The sequence below is a fragment of the Carlito syrichta genome, unplaced genomic scaffold (genome assembly GCF_000164805.1).
Source record: "Carlito syrichta isolate Samal-C Ts95f unplaced genomic scaffold, Tarsius_syrichta-2.0.1 Scaffold316283, whole genome shotgun sequence".
NCBI lineage: Eukaryota > Metazoa > Chordata > Mammalia > Primates > Tarsiidae > Carlito > Carlito syrichta.
The window spans coordinates 103,359-122,368 of record NW_007260379.1 but is presented as its reverse complement, the minus strand read 5'-3'; the positions used below and the strand labels follow the sequence as shown (position 1 = coordinate 122,368).

Genomic DNA, 19,010 nt, shown 5'->3' with positions numbered 1-19,010 from the left:
TTATTGTAGAGATGAGGTCTCGCTGCCCAGGCGGGTCTTGAACCCGCGGGCTCAGGCAATCCACTCACCTCAGCCTCCCAAAGGCGTGGGATTACAGGCTGAGCCACCGAGCCCGGTGCTTGCAGCTTTTTGTTTTTGTTTTTCTACTTTTATGAATAATACTGCTATAAACCTTTTTGTGTGTATCTTCTGATGGGCATAAACACTCATTTCTGTTGGATAGATAATAGAGTATTTATTTATTTAGCTTTATTAGAAACCGCCAGTTTCCCAAAATGATTGTGTCAATCTGTCCCCAGTAATGTATGAGAATTCCAGTTGATCTATGACCTTGCTATTTTTAGGCATTTTAATTGTAGACATTCTGGTAGGTAGGTAGTAGTATCTTTTGATTTTAATTTTCTTTTCCCTAATACTATTGAATACCTTTTTTTTTTTTTTTTTTTTTTGAGTTGGAGTCTCACTCTGTCACCCAGACTGGAGTGCAGTGGCCGCTTCTTCAAAGATATTTCCCTAAATTTTCTTCTAGGACTTTCATAGCTTGACTTTTACATTTAGGAATATGGTTTAGTTCAAATTAACTTTTGTATGTGATGTGAGATAGGTGGTCAAGGATTTGTTTTTCCCCAAGTAAGGTGATCATTCAGGAATCTTTATTCTGTTCTATATTCTATTTACCTATCCTTGTACCACATTGTCTCATTCTGAGTCTTGATATCTTGTAGTGTTCAGCTCTTTAGCTTTTTTCTTCTGCACATGACCTTGGGTGTTTGAGAGTCTTTGTATTACCATATTAACCTGTCAATCCCCTAGCCCCAGTCAGTCTCTCCCCCTAATAATAAACTGCTGGGATATTGATTGTGTTTGTTTTGAGTCTATAGATCAGTGTGGGGAAGTGACATTTGAACCAAATAATTATTCTAATCCATTAGCATAGTTTGTCCTGTCACCTACTTGGATCTTTTGAAATTTCTTTCAACAATATTTTGTAGTTTTCAGTATAGAAGGCTTGCACAATAAAACAAAAACAACTTTAATTTGCCCTTATTTTTCTAGCTTTTTGAGGCAGATTAGATTATTGACTTTAAATCTTTAATCTTTTCTAATATCTGCATATAGAGCTATAAATTTGCATCTCAGCACGGCTGTATCTGCATTTAATAAGTTAATATTGCATATTTTCATTGTCATTTAATTCAAAATATTTTTTAACTTTTATTGTCTTTTTTTTTTTAGTCCATGTATCTAGAAGTATGTCACTTGATTTTCAAACACTTGAGGCCTTTTATAGTTATCTTTCTCTTATTGATTTCTAGTTTAATTTCATTATGGTCAGAGAGCACATGCTATATGGTTTCAGTCCTTTGAAACATGCTAAGAAAAGTCAAAACAATTCAGATAATAGGCAAAGATTGTCAGATTGATAAAAAACAAAACCCTTATGTGTTGTTTATGAGAGAAACACTTTAAATATAAGGACACAAAAAAGTTTAAAAGTAAAAGGATGAAAAAAGATATATGATATAAATGCTAAGCAAAATAAATCAGGGGAAGCAGTATATATTTATATCAGACAAAGTAGACTCTAGGTCAAGAAGTAATACTAGACCCAACAATGGATATTTCATAATGATAATTGGGTGAATTCAGTGGTAATATATAGCAACCTATAACTGGATACATTTAATGATAAAACTTTTAAAAAATATAAAGCAAAAGTTGAATGCAATAAAAGGATAATAGACAATTTTTTAATCAAAATTAAAGATTTTAATACACTTTTCTCAATAAGCAGCCAAAACATTAGTATGAATATACAAAATTTATAAACATGATTAATAAATTGACCTCATTTACACATAGAGAACATTTTTCTAACAACTGTAGAGTACATATATTTTTAGCATTTATATATCTTTTTTAGCATTTGCATATCTTAAAATATTACTTCTCCATTTTTTCCTTTCCTTCTGAGAATTTACTATTTATGTTAGACTTTTAAAATGTATTCCACATGTCTCTTATGTTCAGTTCTGTTCTCTTTTTTCTCTCTGTGCTTTGGTTATTTTCTATTGATCTAGCTCTCCATTCTTTAATCCTGCATTCTGCCATGAACATTCTTCTGTATAACCCATCCAGTGGGTTCCTACTCTTTTTTTTTCTTCTTTTTTTAGGTAAAATATACTGTTCATTGTGAGAATGAATCAGAAATACATCAATTACATTATTCCAATTAAAGCATGAATGGAAATTCAAATCAAGAGAAAATAAATTCAAAATTTTATTGAAGCCAAACCTTGGATATTTGTTTAAAAACTGAATACATCAGCTTTACTTCCTAAATACTGCATACTAAGATCATTTGGAATAATTTTTCATTCTAGTTTACAGTATGCTGGTTGAGTTTCTTCTTTGATGTGGCTGGTCCTATAGCTCTTAAATAACACTGATCAATAATCTGCCTTGTTATCATTTATATCTATTTCTTATGTCCTCCCAAAAAGTTAAATGGCAATTAAAATTACAATCTAATATATTTTTCAATTCTAGAATTTCCATTGTACTCTCTTAAAGATTTAAAGCACCCATCCAAAAGTTTTGTCTATTTATTTATTTATTTATTTATGAATGAGTTAGAGTCTCACTCTGCTGCCCAGGCTGAAGTGCAGTGGCATATTCATGGCCACTGCAGCCTTGACCTGCTGGACTCAGGCGATTGTTCTGCCTCAGCCTTCCAAGTAGCTGTTGTCACAAGTGTGCGCCACCACGCCTAGCTAATTTTTTTGATTTATTATAAAGATGAGGTCTCATCAAGCTACTTGGGCTGGTCTCAAACCCCTGGGCTCAGGCAATCCTCTTGCCTCTGTCTTCCAAAGTGCTGAGATTACAGGCATGAGCCATTGTGCCTGGCCTTTTCATCTATTGTGTTCATGTTTTCTTATATTTCCTTTAATGTATCATTTTAAAGTCCTTGTCTGGTAACTCTTACATCAGGAACATTTATGAGACGGCCTATTTTTCCTCTTGATTATATTGGCTATATTTTCCTCCCTCTTATGTCTAGTAATTTACTTTTATTAATTGCTGGACAGTGTGTATAAAAAATAATAGAAGCTCCAGATGATTTTATCTTCCATCAGATAGGGTTCCCCTTTGTTCTGTGAGGTATGTAGGGAAAGGAGCTGGTCACCTTAAGCCAATCAGAGATTAAGCTGCATTGGAACTGGGTTGTAGCTTTAGTACAACTGGGTCTAGCTTTCATTTGTCCCAGTTTCTCTGGCATATCCCTCCCTGACTTTTAAATTGAGAGCTGGTAGATTTCCTTCTCCTCGACTCTAGACTATGAGAGATTCAGTTCTGCCACATACTACACCATTTTCTCTGTACCCCAGTGGAATTCTTCTCCATGGGCCTAGTCCATTTTTCAGCTCTCACCTAGATTCATCAGTGCCTCCAGGGAAGAAAAAGACTGACAGTTGTCAACTCACCTTAGAAAGCCTTTCTCCTCTCTGGATTCTTAGTTTATCTAGTCCAGTAGTTCTCAAACTTTTTGGCCTCAGGATGCTTTTACTCTTAAAAATCATTTAGGACCTCAAATAACATTTTTTTTGGAGGCAATATTGTCAACATTTATCCTATTAGACATTAAAAAAGAGAAACTTTTAAACTATTTATTGATTCATTTAAAATAACTATATTAAACCCCTTATATGTTAATACAAATAACATATTTAATGAAAAGAATGACCTTTACAGTTTTGCAAATCTTTGAAATGTCTGGCTTAATAAACTGCTGCATTCTTTTTTTTTTTTTTTTTTGAGTTGGGAGTCTCACTCTGTCACCCAGACTGGAGTGCAGTGGCCGCTCCCAGCCACCGCAGCCTCGACCTGCTGGGCTCTGGCGATCCTTTCGCCTCAGCCTTCCAAGTAGCTGGAACTACAGGCGCGCGCTACCACGCCCGGCTGATTTTTTTTTTTTTTTTTTAATTGTAGAGATGGGGTCTCGCTGCCCAGGCGGGTCTCGAACCCGCGGGCTCAGGCAATCCACTCACCTCAGCCTCCCAGAGGCGCAGGATTACAGGCTGAGCCACCGAGCCCAGCTTGCATTCTTATATTAGTGTCTGTATTCAATCTGTTGTGACTTAATACATTATGTAGTCTCTGGATAACCCTATAGTTCAGTTTTGAGAAAAAGAGAGTAAAAAAGATAAATAATACCTTAATATTATTTTGAAAATATCTTGACCTCATGGATGCTCTGAAAGGTTTTGGGGACACCTGGTGAGGGGGTGTCTCTGAATCACACTTAGAGAACTGTAGGCCTAGTTTTATTGCTTCTGTAGTTCTCGGATATCCTTGAAAACACAATTTTTATAATTTATATGGCTTTTCCCAGGTGATGTGTTGGATCAGAATTGTTCTTCTGCCATGACCTATTACATTTTACTAGGAGGTGGAAGTCAGGTGATAACACTAAAGCATATAGATCAGTACTTATTAACTTTGACTGTACATTATAATGACTTGGAGAGCCAATTTTAATGCCCCAGATCAATGAAACCAGAATCTCTGGGTTAGGGACCAGATATTAGTATTTTTAAAGTTACCTATACGATTACAATATGTGACAAGGCTGAGAACCATAAGCCATAGAATTAAAGAATAGGACCAAGGAACTCTGACCTGCCCATCTGTTGTCTTCCTTTCCTGCAGGGTTTTATTACTGTGTGTGGCAAGATGTGTCTGTTTCAGTCTCTCTGCCTCCCATCTCCCCCATTCCTTATTTTGCAGTTAATTCTCTCATTAATCAAACAGCTTTTGAACCTGACAGGCCAGCTTCTTTTTGTGCCTCCCTGACTATCATACTTCCCTCTATTTGCTCTTTTTTCTCTTCTTCATCCCTTCTTCCCTCCCCATAGCTTCCCGTTCCTTAAACTGTTTTAAGTATAGAACTTGACCATAATTGTTCATACTTGATGTATTAGTCTCCAAGATATCTGTTCTTCATTTAAAATCTGTAAAACCAGGAGTGGGCCATTTTATAGTTTATTTTTCAAGGAGCATACACCAACTGAACATTGGCACTCTCATTGGCTCTTAAAGGGATAGAGGTGTTCTGTCCTTAGTTAAGGCCCTTTTGGTCTATCTTAGGTTGTGGAAAGGACTTTAGAGTTGCTGTGGAATAATTGCCTCATTCACTGAAGTTGGGCATAATGAGGCAGCTTTCACTTCCTAATCTCTTGGATTCCAACCAGCTGAAGGTCAGTGTACAGATGGGGGAGTTGAGGATCACTTATACTGGTAGCTTGGGCAAGATAGCAAGGAATCCAGCATATATAATGTCTGTATACACTTTCAGGTCTTTCACACTTTAGTGCTTTGTGAATGCTTCATTGTATGCTCCTTGCAGAGAAGTCAGTAAAGAGATTTCTGCTTATACATTGGTCCTTTCATGTCTTGGCCTCTGTTGGCAATGCCCATGTTAGGTGTGATTATGCTCATTGTCTTCTTACTTCTCGTGTTGTAAAGAGTTCTTTTTGGTCAGGCATGGTGGCTCATGTCTGCCTGTAATCCCAGCACTTTGGGAGGCCAGCACAGGAGGATCACTAGATTCTGGGAGTTTGAGGTCAGCCTAGGCAATATAGTGAGGCCTTATCTCTACAAAAAATTTTTAAAAATTAGCCTGATGTGGTGGTGCATGCCTATAGTCCGAGCAATTTAGGAGGCTGAGGTGGAAGGATTGCCTGAGCCCAGGAGGTTGAGGCTGTGGTGAGCTGTGATCTGTGCCACTATACTCCTACCTGGGCAACAGAGTGAGACCCTGACTCAAAAAAAACCAGTAATTTTCAAAGCCTGCCTGCTCTAAGAGTATCACAGACACAGTCTCTGGGCTAGAGGAAACTTTAGTGGACATGCAGGTCACTATTCTGGAATAGCAATCATTTTTCAGGTCTCCCTGACATGAGCTCTTCATGTACTGCCCACAGCAGAGAACATACTCTCTCCTAAGATCAGCCCTTCACAATAGTTTGGATTTGTGTAGGAGTAAGTTCTTCCTCACACTGAATTAAGATGTAGGAAGCACAGGGTCACACAGCCATTTGAATGACAGACTAGGAACTAGAACTAGGTTTCCAGATTCCCAACCAATGCTTTTTCTGCCACACTGTGATGCTTTGAAGTCTAAACACGGACCCTGACTCCCAGTAAGAAGATGATTCACTAACTGACCTGTTCCTGAAGAGATCAGAAAAGATTTCTAGGATTTTCTGCATTAGAATCAGCTGATGTGATGGAAAGGAATGCCTTAGTCTGGGAACAAAACAAAACAATACAAAGAAAATCCCTCTCTCTCACTCTCATTTATTTATTTATTTATTTAAGTTGGAGGTCTCACTTTGTCACGCAGGCTGGAGAGTAGTAGCACAATCATGGCTCACTGCAGCCTCGAACTCCTGGGCTCAGGTGATGGTTCCACCTCAGCCTCCCGACTTCCTGGGACTACAGCACCTGCCACCATACCCAGCTAGTTTTTTTTATTTTTTGTAGAGATGGGTCTTGCTGTGTTGCCCAGACTTGGGGCGGGGTGGGGGGGGCACTTAATTTGGGTTCTGGTTGGCACTACTTCTCAGAGTTTGTTTTCTCGTAAGTAAAATACAGATAATAATCCTTACCCTTTCTTCTTCCCTGGAGATTTGCAAAGTAGTTAAGAACTCTGAATTCTGAAGCATCATGCAGATATGTTAGAGTGGGTCTTAGTAGCAGTAAATGAATGCACATCCTCTTGTCTGTGCAGGTTCGGGAGGCCTTGAGGAAAGCAGAGAAGGAGCTAGAATCACACAGCTCATGGTATGCTCCGGAGGCCCTTCAGAAGTGGCTGCAGCTGACACATGAGGTCGAGGTACAATACTACAACATCAAGAAGCAAAATGCTGAGAAGCAGCTGCTGGTGGCCAAGGAGGGGGTGAGACCTGCCTTCCTGCTGCCCTCTTCTCTCCTTTCTGCCCTCTTCCCTTTTACCTCCTCATGTCTCTCCCTTCCTGTTCCATTTGTTGGGTGAAGAGATATCCTGGTGGTGGGCTCTGTTTCTTTTCCTAATGTACAGCTCCTGATAATGTTCTCAAGCTTTGGAGGAGAGAATGAGGGTGTAGGGGGTACTCCCACCTGTCTTCTGGGAAGGACACGGCAAGTGGAGGCAGGTAGAAGGAAAGCTGTGCCAGCACAGGCTTCCATGGGGACAGAGGTCCTCCTGGAGCTGAGGTGCTATCAAAGGGCCCTTTGCCTCTTTCCTCACTTCCTCTATCTTCTCCCACTTCCCTATTTCCTTCCCTTGCCTGCCTTTCCCCCCTTTTCTTTTTCCTTGTACAGCTTAAGTTGTGGTAGGAGAAATGGTTACCAGACATAGGAAGGCCTTCCTCATGCTTTCCAACCTCTAATCCCCGCTCTCTTTAAGCTGGGGGCCTCATCTTTGCAGGCTGAGAAGATAAAAAAGAAGAGAAACACACTCTTTGGCACTTTCCATGTGGCCCACAGCTCTTCGCTGGATGACGTGGATCACAAAATTCTAACGGCTAAGTAAGTAGCACCAGTTATTCACTCTGGCAACGTCTGTACCATCCTCAGAACTTGAGGTGTGCAAAGCCCCCAAGCCCAATTCCATTTTCTCACTGGTGGAGGGAAAGCTCTGGTCTCCTGCCCCAACCTTGATTCATTTCTCCTCACCTTGCTCTTAAGTTTATGATTTGATTGTATTTTTTATTCACATATGTCCCCCCTACTTGTTCCTCTGAGAGGAAGCCTCGTTCTTGTTGGGACTCACACGCAGTCCATGCCTGTATTTCTCCTTCATTTGTCACAGGCAAGCACTGAGTGAGGTGACGGCAGCACTGCGGGAGCGCCTGCACCGCTGGCAACAGATTGAGATCCTCTGTGGCTTCCAGATTGTCAATAACCCTGGCATCCACTCATTGGTGGCCGCCCTCAACATAGACCCCAGCTGGATGGGCAGTACACGCCCCAACCCTGCCCACTTCATCATGACTGACGACGTGGATGACATGGATGAGGAGATTGTGTCTCCCTTGTCCATGCAGTGTAGGTGACCTCCTTGGTGGGGTTGAGGGAAGGAACCTTTGATGCACAGGTTGAAAAGTCTGTGGCTTCTGTTGTGTTTAGACAGCAGATGGGCCAGATACCAAGGAAGATAGTTCAACTCATGACCTTGGTTTATAAAGCACAATTTGTTTTGGGGTATTTCTTTATAGTTGTCCTTTTGGTGGTTTCCTTGTTTGGTGGTTGCTCTGTCTGGCCCTTTGGATCTGTTGTGTTAAGTGTGTCTCCCTTCACTCTTTGCTTTTATCTTTATTTTCCCTTCCCTCTACCATCTACTTTTATAACAAAAATAATCTCCTATAGCGATTTGCAGTGCAAAATGGCATTCATTTTGACTACTTTAAAAAAATTATTATTATTTTTGAATGGGCGTCTCACTGTTGCCCAGGCTGGAGTGCAGTGGCACGATGCTCACTGCAGCCTTGACCTCCTGGGCTCAGGCAATCCTGCCTCAGCCTCCAGGATAGTTGGAAATACAGGTGTGTGCCGCCACGCCTGGCTATATTTTTTTATTTTTTGTAGAGACAAGATCTTGCTATGTTTCCCAAGAGCTGGTCTCAAACTCTTGGGCTCAAGCAGTTCTCTCACCTCAGCCTCCCAAAGTGCTGAAATAATAGGTGTGAGCCACCACACCTGGCTTTGACTACTTATTGAACTTATTTGTTTTATTTATGTTCCTTATTCTTAACTGCTAAAATAGATGAATGGAAGAATGTTCCTCTCTGCCTTTGTACAAGTTTGAGGCCCTATGAAGCAATAGTCCCTTAAAATGATATAGCTCTAATCTTCCAGGCTGGAAAGGCATTCTTGCCCAGGAGGGATCTCCTGCACAAGCATGTCTGGCTTTCCACCTGAACTCTTGGACCTCCCCATCCTCTGTCCTCTCCCTCCTTTCCCCTCTCTCCCCTGCAAGTGATGAGAGTTGAGCAGAGCAGAGCCAAAACAAATATCAACACTCTGTGGGGATTCTTCAGTGAATGAAGGAACTTTTCCCCTACTGGTTGAATTTTTCTTCGGATTGGAGGCTATTTTAGATGAACAGCATAGGCCTTATGGTAAAGCTGTTGTCCTGGGCCCATAGCCTACCAATACAAGGAAATGGTAGAAGGCAGGGGCAGGGTTAGGGGATCACTTTCAGAAGACTGAATTCTTTAATCTGGCTGGACTCTCACTCTAGACAGAATTTATTTGTAAATTTTGTCTGTGATGCTTTGCCCCTGGCCAAGCCTCTTTGCCCCCTGATCTGATGTCATGTTAGGACATTAGTCAAAGGCTTAGCAGGGTTAGAAACACTCACGGGGAGAGCTTGATCCTGACTTACTGATCTAAAGGTGCCTATGTTCTCCAGGCTGGGTGGGACCTTTATTAGCTCTGAGCTACCCACCCTCACCCCCAGCCCTTCCCTTATCACACTGATAAGCAGGCTGTAGCCCTCCATAAATCAGTTTCTCTTCTTTTGGCCTGGCTGTTGACCCTAGATGCTGCCTGGCTGATGGGGCGTAGGTTCAGTGACCGCTCTCTCTGCTCTACATCCGCCGGCTCGGATGATCAGTCCCTCTGGAAATACCCTGGTTTGAGGATCCCCTTTGGGGTTTTTGTTTTTCCAACTTTTGGGACTAAACCAACACTCCCACCCCTTGGGCCCCTTCTCCCTGCCTCACTCACACCCCTGCCTGCTCCCTCAAGCACTGTCCCTACTAATTGCAGGGAGGGGTTCGGGATGAGAAGAATCAGCCTGCTCAGCTGAGAGCTCGAGAGAGAACACTTGTGGTAATGAAAAGCTTAGGCTTTTTCCTGCAGCCCAGCAAGGCAGATGTCCTGGCAGCTGTTCTTCCAGCTGTGCTGGGAGAGAAAGAAGGGAGGAAAGATCATCCCTCTCTTTTCTCTTTTTCATGTTTCTCCCTTTTCTTCCCAGTTTCACCTTCTTTCTCCTTCCTCCCCTCCCTATTCCAGGCTTTCTCATCCTCTTCAGCCTCCTTTTCATGCCTTGAAAGCCACCAGCCATAGAAGCCCTGCCTCCCCAACTCTCCATCACTATGAGACTATGCTCTCCTTGGTAGCCAAGGCTTCTGCCACCCTTGTAACCTGGCTCTTTCTTCACCTTTAGGGAGAAAACAGGGCCACCTATCTGTCAGGGTATAGGAGAAAAAACAAAGGTCTACATTCTCTTTTCCGTTGGAGCTAGGAGTAATCCCAAGTATGCCCTAGCATATTCCCAGGTGACGTGGAGCCCATGTGCCCCTTCATTGGGCATGGTGGTGATTATCTTCCAAGAGCCTGATACAGCATTGGTCCAAGAGCTGGTTCTTTGTTTTTTACATGCTCATTAGAGGACACAGTATCAGTATTAAAAAGGCATCCAGCATCCCACCATATTTGAGCACCTTCTCTTTCAGTTTTTTGTCTGTTAAATTTTTTTATGTGGTTAAGGTAATGATAGCCACTATCATTTACTGAGAGCCATGACTGTGTCATGCACTTTAAAAATAGTATCTCAAAGTCTCAGGATAGTCCTGCAGGATTTTATAAATTAGGAATTATGAAGGGGAAATAAGTTGCTCAAGGTCACAACAGAACTGAAAAGTCCTGCTTTCAAACTCTAGCATTTTGTATTCCAAAACTCAAGCTTTTACATATAATTCTGTATCCTTTTTTCCCCTCCATTGAGCATTTTAATATGCATTTTTACATGTTCTTAAAGTCTTTTTATAAGCATGATTTTTATTAGCTCTGTAGTCTCCCAGAAACTGGCTATATTATCATTTTCTCATTGTTCCACCTTTATGTTTACTTTCATACAATTATTAATGAAAAGTAAATAATTATGTTTACTTTTCATATAGTTACTAATAATGATGAACATGTTTATGTATAAGTCCTTGTCTAAGTTGTGAATTATTTCCTCAGTCTGGCTTTCTGAAAAGGCTGGTTCTTAGTGCTCTCCCGGACCTTGTCCTAAGCCCCTATCTTACCCTGCCCTGCCTGTGTCCACCCACTAACTGCCTTGCCACCTCCCTTTATAGTGACATTGGTCTTAGGTCTCCTTCCATTGGAATTGCCACTAAAACTGACCCGGGCACCTCATCTTCAAGTATCCTTCCTTTCAAGACCCCTGGTGGGAGGTTTCTGGGAGGAGGTGCCCCATTCTCCAGATTGGGCATCGTAGGCCTAGAGAGGTCTCCAGCAGGCATTTCTTCATGGGCACCTGCTTGCCTGACATCCCAAAGTGGGCTGGTCCTTCCTCACATTTTCTTCATTCTCCTTGCAGCCCCCAGCCTGCAGAGCAGTGTCCGGCAGCGCCTGACGGAGCCACAGCATGGCCTGGGATCTCAGAGGTTGGTAGAGGGCGAGGCTGGCCACTTCTTGACAAGCCGGGTATCTCTGCGGCGAATGCGCAGCCTTTCATCTGGACAGTCTTTCAGTTCTGAAGGCTACGGGACCAGCTCTCCATCTGCCTCTGCTTCTTCTTCCTGCTCTTCTTCCAATACCACCATCACCACTACCACCACCACCACCACCACCACCATCACCACCGTCCATGTCCACCCTGTTTATTACCACCACAGCACTTCCTATTTCCTCCAGACGGAGCCCTACCCTGACCCACCCCCTTCTGACAGCACCACTGTGATGCCTGGGCATTCAGAGAGCTTGGGGTATCAGCTGTCTCTCTTCTCTTTCTTCCCTTCCTTCCCTTCCTGCTGCTTTTACCTTGGCCTCTGCCTTCTGGCTGCTGCTTTGTCAATTTGGTGCTGTGTGCGGTGGGGAACTTTCTCCTAGTCCTGTGCTTTTCCAACTCTGGGACTCCTTTTTAAGGTCAGCCTACTTCTCCAAACCTTTATTCCCTTCTCTCTTTGGAGTTTGCTGACTCTAAAAATGAGTAACAACCCTCTTCCCTCATGATCCGATAGCACTTTTACCTAAACTATGCACTTTCACATAGTTATCTCAATGGGGCCTCCACTTCCTTTACTCCTTCAACAAACATTTATTGATGTAGACATCTGTGCCAGGCTCTGCTGGGCATGAGGATTCACAGATAAGATAAAATCTCAGCCATCAAGAACTATGGTCTGGTCTGCGAGAGGTACAAAATAACTATGGAACAATTTGTTAAGTGCTATGGGGGTGCTGAGGAAGGAGTAACTAACAGTGTGTACCTGGATGGAATGCTTCACAAAAGAGATGGCATTTGTGCTAACACCCTGTGTGCAGGGAAAGGAAAAAAGTATTTTAGTCAGAGGAAACATTATATGCAGAGGCATGGAGGTTCAAGAGAAAATGATATATTTGTGGTTCGAACACTGGATATGTGTTGATGGGAAGGAGAAACAGACAAGGCTGGAATGATTAAGGGTTTTGAAAGGCGAAGGGTTTGGGCTTTTATCCTTTAGGAGATGGAGAACTGCAAAAGCGTCTCTAAAAGAGAGTGAATTGGACAGATTTGCATTTTAAAAATAACATTTTAATGAACTGTATGAAGAAAGGAAAGGAAGACTACAAGAATTTGGAAGTCACTGCAATAGACCGCTAGGGAGGTAATAAGGTCTTGGGATGAAAAAAGATGATTAATTTTGGTAACTGTCTGTGAGGCTGAAGGGAGGACTCTAGTATGACACACAGGTTTCTATGATTTGAGTGACTGAATGGACATAGTATCCTTCATGGAATTAGGGAACCAGAATAGGGGACACACAGGTTTGGACAAGAAAAGTTTGTAGATGGGGCAGGTATTAAAATACTCATTTTCAGAGAAGAAAGTTAAAGTACTGAAAGGGTAAGTAATTTCCTCCAGGTTCCACAGCTAATTAGCAGAGCACAGACTAGAACTTGGCTTTCCATTCCAAGATACCCTGTCAGATGTTTTTGTTTTTCTATAAAGTCTTAATAAATGTACTGCAAAAGAATTGGTGAAAGACTTTCTCCCACAACCTGGTCTGGCAACTGCAGGGACTTTCCTTTCTAAAACCCAGGATGATAGACAAGGGTCAGAGGTAGGAGCCTTGACCTTGCTTGGAACAAGCTTAGGAGACCCCCAGAAAGTCCTTTTCCTCTGAAAGTATTTCTCTGAAGTGGTAACCGTGGCCCAGTCTTGGCCTCTAGGCTGCAGCCTGCTGACTTTGTTGTTTTCTTTTGGTCCTACCTCACTCTGGATACCTGTTTCTCTAGCTCTGTTCCTTAAACCTTTGAATAGTTATCCTTGAGGGCTGTTCCTTTCTTTTCCACAAAGGGATTGCTCTTACTAGGATTATTACTCAATAGAGCTGCTCATTTTCACTCATCCTCATTTTCATCCAAAGCCGAGGAAGGGAGACTGCTCTTTCCAATACAGATGGAAAGGACTGAATTTGGTTGGGGAAATAAGGGATGCTGTGAGTTTTGTGCTCCAACATGTAAGCTGAGGGCAGTGGGGAGGAAGGGTGGGGAGATACCTGCATCCACCTGGCCTGTTCACTACTTAATTTTCTTTTGCACCATGCGCCAGAGGATCGTCTCTAAAGACAAACAGGCTCTCTAGTAAGGTTAGTAGCTTGGGGTGGGAGTCCAAGGCAGCCTAGCCTTTGGGGAGGGACCCGTGGCCTCATTGATCTCAATGACTGAAAGAGGGAAGGTGAGCCTGCCTCAGTGGGCCTTTCCCTTGCTATATCTCCCCAGGCTTCCTCTCAGGACCTTATCTTGCTTTGGCAGTTTCAGCTTCTAGTTGAGAGAGGCATAGAATGATGGGAATCAAGACCTATCATATGGCCATGAACCAGGAGAATTGAGGCTGGGAGGGCCCAGTTTCAAAAAGAAAAATAACAAAAACAATAATAAAAATAAAAATGATGGTAGGCTCCTAGGATCCTCACTTTCTGAGCCTATAGGACCACTTTTCTCAGTGAAGCGACTCCCCAGAACTTCCTTGGCATGTTGCTCAGTAGTCTGTGCATGTGGAGAAGGCAGGATATGGAGAGGATCATCTCAGGGCTTAGAGATACAAGGCATGTTTAGAAGCAAGAACAGCGTCAGATACATGAAACCAAATGTGAGACTGAATATTCGTAAATGTATATGGATGAAACAGTATTTCTAGAATGGAAGCTGGAGCTGGAATTATTCTCGGCTGTCCCCTAAGTCCAGGAAGATACTGACCTGTAGTTGTTTTCTATTGGGAATTCAACCTGCATAGCTATGAGCCAGCCCCCTGCTTTTGCCTGTTTCAGTTGCCTGGTGCCCTCCCTAACACCTGACCCGCAGTCTCCTTCCTTCCAGGTCCTGTGGTGCGCTCCTCTCTCATTCATGCCTCTTTCCCTTTGGCTTTCTAATTCAGATGTTCAAACATTTCCCTAAGCCCTTCTCCTCTGCCTCTGCCAAGGGTTCTCAGGCCTCTGGGAAGGCAGAAGGAGGGTTCAGGATTGGCAGGGGACCCCCATTTCTACCTTTCTGTCTGTAGAGGCAGGAGGAGTGGCATCTGGAATTGGTTCATGGTCTTCTCAGGCACAGTCAACTCCTTAAAGGGTCCCAGGTTCCTGGACTAGCCTCTGTGTATGCATGTCCAGTGTGTAGTGGCATGTCTCCACAACTCAGCCTTGCAAAGAAGCCTCTTGTGACTGGTCCCTATATGGGCCTTTTTAGCTTGGTTGGCCTCATCATCTTCATTCCCACAATATTTTCTAATTTCCAAGTGCTTTGCTAACATATTTGTACCTCCATTCTTGTAAGATATTTGAATTGGTATTGGCTTCATTGGGCAGATGACTTGTTTAAAGATCACACAGAAGAGTCCAGAGCTCTTCGAACCACAAAAGGCCAACATGATGTCTTTCTATGACTCCCTACATTCTTTCTGTCTGTAGAGCTCTGAAAGAGACCCCACCCTTCCTGCTGCCACTATAGAATTTGCTTTGAGCTCTGCAATATTTATCTGTGACTTCCTCTTAATTCTGTGAGAGAGTTAGTAGAGGCAGCATCCTGACCTTTTGGGGTGCATGAGGAATTGTTTGCAAGGCTGTTCTAACCTTCTCCTTCCCAGCCTGGGCCAGGTTTACTGAATGCATGTGCCCTGTTCTTTGGGGTCTGGCCTAGACTGGATGTGTTCCAGGGTGTGATAGGAGCGAATGGGGGAGGAAGGCATAGAAAGTGGTGATTCAGAGCAGTATGTAGGTTATGTGTGAGCTCAGGGTTGACTCCTAAGAAATCTAGCCAGCTATGTGAAGGCAGAGATTTTATTGAGGAGGCTACCTTGTGGAATTAAGCCTATGGTTGTACCAATTCAGAGCCTGAGCATTCAGCATGATGGGGCCCAAGTACTGGAAAGCCATTTGCCAGATGACAGAATGATGACATTTGTTTTTGTTTCTTGTCTGTGTCTTCTCTTCCCATCACTTTCCCCTTTATTTCTCCCCTTGGCCCTTATTTCTACCTGCTCCTCCTTTTTCTTCTTCTACAATTCTATTCTTCTCTATCTCTTCTCCACTCTATCCCCATTCCCTATTCCTGCTTCTTCTCTTATTCTGTATTTATGCCTACTCAACTTCATTCTGTTCCTCATTCCTCTTTTCTTCCAAATTGTCTGTTCATCCTATTTATCTCACCTGCCACTTTGTCTCTCCCCATTTTCCCATATTTTCCTTGTCTTTGCCTGTTGTCCCTCTCTCTTCTTCAACTTTCCCCCATCTCTCTATCCTTTGTATATGTCCCTTTCTTTCTTTCTTCCCTATGTCTTGCAGGGATTTGACCCATTCCGATTCGGAGTCTTCCCTCCACATGAGTGACCGCCAGCGTATGGCTCCCAAACCTCCTCAGATGGGCCGTGCTGTAGACGAGGCTCTCAATGCCATGACTTCCAATGGCAGCCACCGGCTGATTGAGGGGGTCCACCCAGGGTCTCTGGTGGAGAAACTGCCCGACAGTCCTGCCTTGGCCAAGAAGACATTCCTGGCGCTGAACCATGGGCTGGACAAGGCCCACAGCCTGATGGAGCTAAGCCCCTCAGCTCCACCTGGTGGCTCTCCACCTTTGGATTCTTCCCGTTCTCACAGCCCCAGTTCCCCAGACCCAGACACGCCATCTCCAGTTGGGGACAACCGAGCCCTGCAAGCCAGCCGAAACACACGCATTCCCCACCTGGCTGGCAAGAAAGCTGTGGCTGAGGAGGATAATGGCTCTATTGGTGAGGAGACAGACTCCAGCCCAGGCCGGAAGAAGTTTCCCCTCAAAATCTTTAAGAAGCCTCTTAAGAAGTAGGCAGGATGGCTGTGGCAGTGATGGGACAGCTTATCCTTCCCTGGGTCTTCTGCCTCCCCTTCCCTCCCTTCCTTCAAGATATCTGCCCTAGAGTGGGGCATGGGAAGGGCTGGTCCAGGGGCCTGGGCACTGCACATACCTGCCCCGCTCATCCTTGGGTCCTTCATCATTATTTATTAACTGACCACCATGGCCTGCCTGCCCTGCCTCCCTCCCAACAATCGGCTGCTGCTGTCACTCCCTCTCCACTTCAGTGCATGTCTTAGTTGCTGTTCCCTCAGCTCCCAGGTCCACCTCTGGGGTCCAGCTTCTGTCTCTGCTGTCCCAGTTTTGAGGTTTGGTTTCTTGTTTCTGTCTCTTGCTTTCAGGCTCCTCCCTCTTACCACTACCTAGCTTCCCCTGGCAGTTGCAGGGAAAGTAGGAAGTGTGACTTCTGACACCTATGCCTCAGATCTGTTCCACCCCACCCACAGTGGTTCTGTTTGCTTCAGACTGGGGCCTAGGTCCTAATCTTTGGGGTTTATTCTTTCGTAGTGCTGTGGGTCAGAGGGAACTTCATTCTAGAGCTCACTCAGGCCTCCAGGGGTCCATGGGAGAGTGAAATCAATTCCCAAAGAACAAGCCACCAGAGAGCTTTAAAGAGAGGCTAGGCTTGGGGACTGATCGGGAGAGACATCTCTTAGAGCATGAGTGGATGTCAGAGCTGTGGGTTATAAGGCAGTCACCTTTTCTCTCTTTTCCACCCACACCTGTCTCCCTCTTACTCCTGCTCCCCAACCTTGCAGGAGGGTTTGTCTCTAAGAGATGCCCCAAAGCTCCCCAAGCACCCAGACTCCTCAAGCACCAATACTCCAGGGGCTCAGGACAATTGGTTCCCCTGGCCAGGGGAGCCACAGCCATGGTACAGGCTCGCATGGAGCCCTGGAGCTGTTGGGCAAGGATGTTGTCATATTTTTGAACCAAAAGACAAAATGGGTTAAAAGTAAAAAACTTTGAAAAATATAAAAAAAGAAAGAAAAAGAAATCTCCTGAATTTCCCAAGTGCCTACACTGCATACTACCCTTGTCAGACCCCATTTTCATGTTACTTCATATCCTGGCCAGAGGCTTAAAACAACCGGTTTGGGGAAGGGGTGGCTAAGGAAGATGGTGTAGGTGAAAGCGGCTATGTGACCACTTCCCCCCACCCTTCCCACCCTCTAAACGACTCTCCTTTACCTGTTTTTGCTATGGCTGTAAAGGTATTTTTTCCTCTGCCCCACTCCCTGCCATGCCTTTATCCTGGGATCCTATTTCGGGCCTGGGGTGGGTGTATCTGGGGCTGGTCTTAGGAGGCTGCTGGGCTGCAGACTGCCTTGTATGCCCTGGACACCCTCACATGGGTTTTTCTGTGTTATTTCTTAAGACTCTTTGAAGTCCAATAAAGCATGTAGGAGATTTTAACCTCTGCTGGCTTTGACTCTTACTGTGTTCTCTGTGCCTTCTGTGTCATGACAGAGGGTGAAGAGACTATTCTTTCTCTGTCCAGGGAAAATGAAACTTGAACGCACATACCCAAGTTTCTACTTAGTAGGGCTACCAGATAAAATACAAAATGCTCAGTTAAATTTGAATTTCAGATAAACAATTTCTTAGTAGTATAATTTTATCTCATGCAATAGCTGGGACACATTTTTTGCTAAATCAGGCAACCCTATCTCTAGGTAATCTTGACCCTATCTAGCCAATAGCTTTACCTATAACCTTTTTTTTCTTTAATTAAAAAAATTATTTTTGAGATGGGGGGAGTCTCACTATGTTGCCCAGGCTGGTCTCAAACTCCTGGCACCAAGCGATCCTTCTGACTCATTTCCCAAAGTGCTGGAATTATAGGCTCACCTACAACCTTTTATAAGTTTTAGAATTACAGGGAGCTCGGGCAACTTCTAAAGGGCAATGAGAAACCAATGGAAGATTTTGAAAGGTTTTAGGGAGAGGATGCCACATGAAATTTCATAAAATCAGTTTGTGTAGCCCAAATCAGAAGGTTTTACACCAGCTTTGTATATTAGGGCTCCTGTATATTCTTCCTCTCCACATTCAGTCACTAAGTCCATCCTACCGCCACAAGGCTTCAACTGCCTTATCGCTAACCCTGTCCCTGCCACCATCCACTGGAGAACCCTAAAAGCAAATAGGTCCTGGCCCTGACCTGCCCCTCTTGTAACTATCGCGGGGCTCCGGTTTCATCAGGATAAAATCCAAATGCCACTGGCCTAGCTCCGCTTTCTTCCAACTCCCAACTCCCGAGTGCCAAAAAGCCCCGAGGCTCCCAGCTGCCTGCGGCTGGGGAGCCTGGGATAGAGCCCACATCCGACGGAAACTTCAGGGTGTTTATAATGTAGCAGTCAAACAAAAAATGTTCTGGATGGTTGGGTTTTGCTACTATGTTAAACACAAGTGAACCAGCCGGGCGCGGTGGCTTACGCCTGTCATCGCCACTTTGGGAGGCGAGGAGGGAGGACTGCTTGGACCCAGGAGTGTGGGACCAGCCTGGGCAACATAGTGAGCCCTCCTCTCTACAAAAAAATTTTAAAAAGTGAAAAATTAGCTGGGCATGGTGGGACGCGCCTGTGGTCCCAGCTACTCGGGAGGCTAAGGTTGGGAGGGTCGCCTGAGCTTAGGAGGTCGAG

The 19,010-nt window shown here is 43.9% G+C and overlaps 1 protein-coding gene across 3 annotated transcripts in view; it reads left to right on the top strand.

The window, feature by feature from the left end:
- The window catches only part of STIM1 (stromal interaction molecule 1), a 209,735-nt gene extending 191,949 nt beyond the window's left edge, over positions 1-17,786 (top strand). Inside the window, exons 8-13 of one of the 3 annotated variants that reach the window (XM_008074049.2) lie at positions 6,797-6,964; positions 7,475-7,575; positions 7,859-8,094; positions 11,381-11,447; positions 13,598-13,634; positions 15,822-16,726. In XM_008074049.2, coding sequence (XP_008072240.1) covers positions 6,797-6,964; positions 7,475-7,575; positions 7,859-8,094; positions 11,381-11,447; positions 13,598-13,634; positions 15,822-15,866 — 654 coding nt within the window. In that variant the 3' untranslated portion in view covers positions 15,867-16,726. Of the gene's footprint in view, positions 1-6,796; positions 6,965-7,474; positions 7,576-7,858; positions 8,095-11,380; positions 11,769-13,597; positions 13,635-15,821 lie in introns of all 3 variants that reach the window. The other 2 variants (XM_008074048.2, XM_008074047.2) reach the window with 2 other exon arrangements.
- Positions 17,787-19,010: the final 1,224 nt, after the last annotated feature.